Below are 6,000 nucleotides of genomic sequence, written 5' to 3' on the forward strand. Positions count from 1 at the left end.
AGCAGCAACAGCCAGCCTGCTTCCAGGCTTGGAAGGGTGGAAAGTAGACAACAGGGCCATGACTAATTTTGCTAGGCCAAGCACTTGGCTGCTCTGGGAAACTCGTTGTTTTGTTTATGCTTGATCTGGTTCTGTTTGGCCCCAAGAAGTCAATGGAGTACAGAACTTGGCCTTTTTTGTCCTAGTTACTCAGCTGTGGTTCAGCGTTACCTAATGTAAGTTTTCAGAGGTCCTGTGCCAAAGCAGTCCAGCTAAGACCACGTTGTTCCTAAACATCTCAGGTCAAACACCAAAAATCACTAGTTATGAATACTGAAAATCTTTTGGTCCAAAGCACATATTTTTTTCTTTTTTGGTTTCCTAGGGTATTTCAATAAGGGTCCTAGAAAATGCCTCACACATTTCTGTTTTTAACTGCTGTATAAGCCAGCTTGCTGTGTACCTCAAAAGCTTTTTCAGGAAGACAGAACAAGACAGCCATTGCACTAGGACTATGTTCCTTAAAAAGAATCCCCTTTTTGAAAAAAGACCTGAGCATTGCCTAGAAAAGGAAACTGGGAGGGGAGTGCCAGCTTTTGCTTTTCTCTTACTCTTTTTTTTCCCTTTTTCTGGAGTGCCTATTTAAAAGATTTCTTTGCATAAGTCTTTACAAACAGACTTCAGCTTTCATTTGCTTGCACCAGCGATGGAAAAGCAGTAGATAGATGGAGGGGATTGCAAAGCACCTGGTTTGCATCACGCAGAACCACCAGAGGTCAGACTTAAACTCCTATTCGCTTCTAATGCTGAGCAGTTTAATTCAGACTGAGGTCTATCATTGCAACAGAAAGTGCAAAAGGCTTATGGGACATTTACTGCATTCCTTCTGTTCCTGGGAGACTGCATCCTTCCAAAGTATTTTCTAGCTCTTTGTGTTACACACAAAGGCCTCTGGTTTTGCCTCATGCTTTTTGGGAGCTGATGGGACTGTCACAACTGGTTGGAAGACTTTCCTGATAATCAGCCTGGAATTACCCTTTCTTTTCATCCTATCACTCATATCATACTCCTCTTGTAACATCTCAGGTATGAGCATAACAAAGCATATCAATTCTTCCCGTTTTTGAAGGGGAAGAATTTGGCTTGCACAAATTAACTTGGACAAGTTACATGTGGCTTGTACAAGAAGTGGCCAATTTTCACAACACTAATGACCCTTTTTGAACAGGTGATTTTCAGGGCAAGCATGCGGAGCGGTGGGGTGTTTGCTCCTGTAGCAACTGTGAATGCTTAGATGATGAAGTGAGTAATGCAACCTCCAACAGTGCAAGAAATAAAGGGTTATAAGCTCTGAGCCTCTCCAGACAACCTCACTTCTCCCTCAGCATTCTCCTTTCCATTGTGCTGTGTGATGGGAACAGCAATATTGCTGCTGCATAGCACCAGGGACCAGCCCACTTGCAGCCCACAGACTGGATCTAGCCTACAGGACAATTTGTGCCTTGCACTGGGATAGGTGAGGTAGGACAGTGTAGGAAGTCTTACAGCTATTGAACACCTTTTAATTCCTTGCACTTGTAGGTGCTTTGGCCCATTAAACACTCCCATGTTCATATGGAAGGAGGAAGGTGCCACAAGAGGAATCTGACCTGTGGTGGTAGAAAAAGCTGGCCAACGTACTGTGGGAGTTCAGCACCTCTGTCTCGTGGGAGCATCACTGTGTTTGACCATAGCCGAAGATGCTAAGCAGATGGAGGTGAAGGGGGGAAACTTGTGCAGGGTGGGTCAAAACCCATTTTCAGGAGAATGGCAGACAAAGGGGCACAACACATGTAGCACAGAAAATAAAACTTACAGCAACAAAAGTCAGAGGCTTGTCCATTGTCAGAGTTAAAGTTTGAGCAGCCAAGTGTTGCCTGTGGCTGTGGTGTGGTCGTAGGCTGGGGATCATGTGCTCTGAGTTCATAGACATAAGGTGCATAGAGGAAAACTGGCAGCAGGACAGACTTTCTTCTGCCATATTAGGTCAGCATGCGTCATCCTTGACTACAAGGGATGCCTGAGGAGTAACAGGGTAGTTCACACACCCAGCCTGCTCAGTCTTTAATTGCCCAGCTGACTGGCAGTCAAAACAACCAGTGCCATTGAGAGCCACTTGTGACTGTCCTGGATGAGGGCAGATCTGGTAGGAGCTGAGATTAGTCTATAGGATCATACCACAAAGACTGCAAAAATTTATTTGATGACCTGCAATGGATGTGAGCCAGTAATTTGGAGGTGATTTACTCAATACTGCTTTTACCAATCATGGATCTTGGGCATGGTAATCTAATTTTAAAGTAGTAGTGAAGACCGTGCCAATATACTGTTTGGCTCCTCTTGTGTCTTGGTGTCAGCCAGGAGGCAGTAGGACTGGTAATGACAATCCTGACTTTCCCAGTATCACGCTTGCAAAGAACCATAATATCTAACCTTTAAATGCTCCCTATACAAGCTAGACCACAGAAACCAGCTGGAGTCCCAGCTACTCTCATGTTGTCACCAGACCACCTCATTAGCCTTGTGACTTGTTAAACACAACTCTGTCAAACGTTGTTCTCCAGCCTGCCATTATTCAGATACTAACTAAACAAACTCCCACTAGCTCCCTTGGGGATCATTACATCTCTCTGCATTTATGCTGTGGCAGCAAAAGTTTAAGCTTGGATTGTAATCATAAAGAAATTAACTCGCTAATTAAAAATGGTCCTTTAAGCAACATGCATTGAATAATCCATCATAAAAACAAATGAGTCTGTAGCAGTGCTTTTGACTTGATAATCTTTTTTCTGCTTAAAATTTAAATCAGTTGCATTTTTTTCTCTCAGTCTGTAGCCTATAGAAAAATACAATTAATTACTAAAAAGAAAGCAATAGTTTGAACTGCAGTAGCCATGGTGTGAAATATATATTTTAGATCTGTCACCACAAGATAGATTTGTACATCGTGGACCTGATTTTTGGCTGAGATACCCTCCAGGCAGTTCCATTGACGTTAGTTGTGTTACACAGAAAGTAAGTTAATGCAGAAAATTTTGTTTCAGATGTTTGCAAAGTGTTTTGAAGATAAAAGAACTGCACATGCCAGAACTGATCTAGTTCTTGTTGAAATCTCTAGTGAAGGTCCTGTTTAATTCAACAGGAGCTGCTGGGTCGGGTCTGATGAATGCAGCAGAGCTATGTTTACAAGTAAGCATTTGGAAATAATGACAGTTCAGTCATTTTAAATATTGCATATCTCTCCCTACCTATAGGTGCGAAGAGAACTATTAACAGTTCACAATAGGTGCCTACTTTTAGACAAAGTCACTCAATTTATGACTGCTAGCTGTACTGGTTGTGTGATGAATACAAGAAGTAAGAGAAGATTATGTGGCTGGAGAAAGGTGCAAAAGGACACCTCTAACTTATATGAGACTATGTGGCACTGTTCCTGAAACTAAAGAAAAGCAAATTCAAATCTTCTTGCTTCATCACTTTCCCCCATCACAGTTCCACTTTTCTAGATGTTTGTACAGTCTGCAGTAATTCACATCTTTCATCCCCAGCCCATGCCACAAGCCCTCCATGTCTCTATTTTTAAAAATCAGCCTTTATCAGTACTGGTCTCAGCATTAGCAACCTGATATTCCTCACCTTTTGGTCCAGGTAAAATTGTGTGTGTCGAGCAGACATCTGTTGTAGGTCGATTGTCAACATCAAAACCAAAAATCTGAACTTGGAAGATAAAAAGCACTACTAGGGTCCCGTATTTCCTTAGCTGTTGTTCTTTCTTGCTGCTCATCCTTACAGCTTCTCAGGAAATGCCTTTCGTTGTTACAGTCTTAACAAATGCAGCTGATTCAAAAATAAATGCTCCACTAACTGAAGCAGTGCAAAGATTGGGAGCTACATGCAAGAACAGCTAAATAAAGTGAAGAAAGGGGTTTGACGATGCTGTAGTTATTTCTGTCCTGCACATTATCCAGGATATTTATTTAACACTGACAGCTGTTTATTCCAATTTATCTCTTATCTGTGAGATGTTTAGCTGCTTTTGCCATGAAAAATTTCTTCAATATATGGGGATATCTCTTTTGTCTTTTTTTTTTTCCTTTCGGCACTGAATCTTCATGCCCAGCTTTTCACTTATTCAAGAGACAAAAGATTTCGGTATTGTATCCAAGTGAGTACTAATTAGTTATAGGATACTTGTGGCTGGTTTTGTGCTGGAAGAGTAATGCAGACTCCATGTAACATGTAGAGAGACTTTTCCACAAAAGCTTTCCTCCAGGGAGACCATTAGTGACAACAGACAAGCTGCCAGTCTGCTGTGGGTGGAAGTCACTGGTGCTATTTCACACCTTTTGGGTGCCAGGTACCCGTAGCCCCCAGAGTAGCAAATGAAAAGTTGATGTTACCAATGGGTATTTGAGCCAAAAACCCACAAATGATGGTTTTATGCTTACAGATTGCCTCACAATGGTTGCTCCAAGCCCAGATTATGTTGGTAGACACAGTACAGGACAGACTTCAGGATTGAAGCCACAGAGTAGGATGAGCTTGAATGACTTCAGTAGCTCCTCCCATATCATCTTCCTCCTCTACTTGCTAACTGGGAGAGACCATATATCAGGACAGTGGTATAGCATAGGTCCCAGCAGAACATCATCTTTAGGTTGTCCAGGAAGCTGCTGCTGGTTCAAATCCACGAGGTAACTGTCAGATTTTCAGTTGGGTGTTGCGACTTTGAAACCAGGTGTAGGAGGCCTCCTGGATGGGGGAACAGATAGCATGCAAAACTGCTATATATCCTCTTGGATGGAGCTGTGACAGATATCTGTCCATGTGCAATCCCTTCTAGAAAAGAAACTCTAGCTTTCTCTTAGGGAGAACACTGTAACCAGGGACAGCAGACTGTTCGAGGTAGCCTGGCAGCAAAGAAAGGGGAGATGAGTATTTGTAATCTTTCCAAGAATTTCATTAACTTCTGGTTTCTTACACAATGAAGGAGACAGCTACTGAAAGAGCTGAACTATGCTTTTGAACTGCCTAGTGTGTGAGAGCGCATGTTTGCGTTCCATTCTAGGCAAAAAATTTATTTCCTATGATAATAGCTTTTGAGATGCTTTCCTCATTATTTAAGAGAGTATTAGTTCCTTAGCCCTACAACGTTTCAGCCTTTTGGTAGACAGAAAACGTAACAACACTGATGTAAAAGTTAATATCTTTTCTTAAAGGCTGAAGGAAGGCTTTGATTTCAAGCTTTTATGTAGGATGAAATGTTGGCCAAAGACCCAAGAGGGGTCAAGACACTCCTCTCCCTCTTTCTTTCTATCCTGGTCACAGACTGTCCCACTTTTGAAAACACTTTTTTGTTAAACTGTATACAGTACTTTTCAGAAATAAATAGTGTTCTCTGTCCTAAAGAATGTCATCTAACTAACACCCTCAGATGTGGCCTTAATAACAGATACACCACAGCTAGAGGGGGAGGAAAGAGAAAGCCGGGATTATAGATGGATAGAGTTGTACCAGGAATAAACTTGTTCCTCTGTGATTTGCGTTGGGCACTGTGCCTCTGACTTGTACACTGTAAATCTGTTTTATTTATCTTTTTCTTCTCTTCACTTTCCATTTTGTGAGCAGAAGGTCAATGTAAGAGCAAGAATAGAGAGCGTAGGAGTGGGAAGCTAGTGTACTTAGCCTTGGAGGAGGCATTTTGGGAAATGTTGCCAAACTGACATGAATGATGCTATCTGTTCCACAGTACTGAGAGACTTACAGTGACTTCTTTGTTATTTATCAGCGATAAAGAGGGGTAAGTGTAAGTGAGAGAGGAAACCATTTGTTTAACCAGTTCAGTCACTGACCAGGACTAAGCAGGGAACATTTTTCTGATACTACAATTGCTGTGATCATTTTCAAATGTTCTCATTCCACGTTAGAAAAGGAATCAAGATCCTACTTTTTTTTTTTCCTCCATGAAAGTCACAAAACCCC

The 6,000-nt window shown here is 41.8% G+C and overlaps 1 protein-coding gene across 1 annotated transcript in view; it reads right to left on the reverse strand.

Moving 5' to 3' along the window:
- COLEC10 (collectin subfamily member 10) overlaps positions 1–3,862 on the reverse strand; it is a 28,069-nt gene extending 24,207 nt beyond the window's left edge. The window contains exon 1 of the mRNA XM_076329191.1: positions 3,655–3,862. Coding sequence (XP_076185306.1) covers positions 3,655–3,802 — 148 coding nt within the window. The 5' untranslated portion in view covers positions 3,803–3,862. The remainder of the gene's footprint in view (positions 1–3,654) is intronic.
- Positions 3,863–6,000: the final 2,138 nt, after the last annotated feature.

This window comes from Aptenodytes patagonicus, chromosome 2 (genome assembly GCF_965638725.1).
Source record: "Aptenodytes patagonicus chromosome 2, bAptPat1.pri.cur, whole genome shotgun sequence".
NCBI lineage: Eukaryota > Metazoa > Chordata > Aves > Sphenisciformes > Spheniscidae > Aptenodytes > Aptenodytes patagonicus.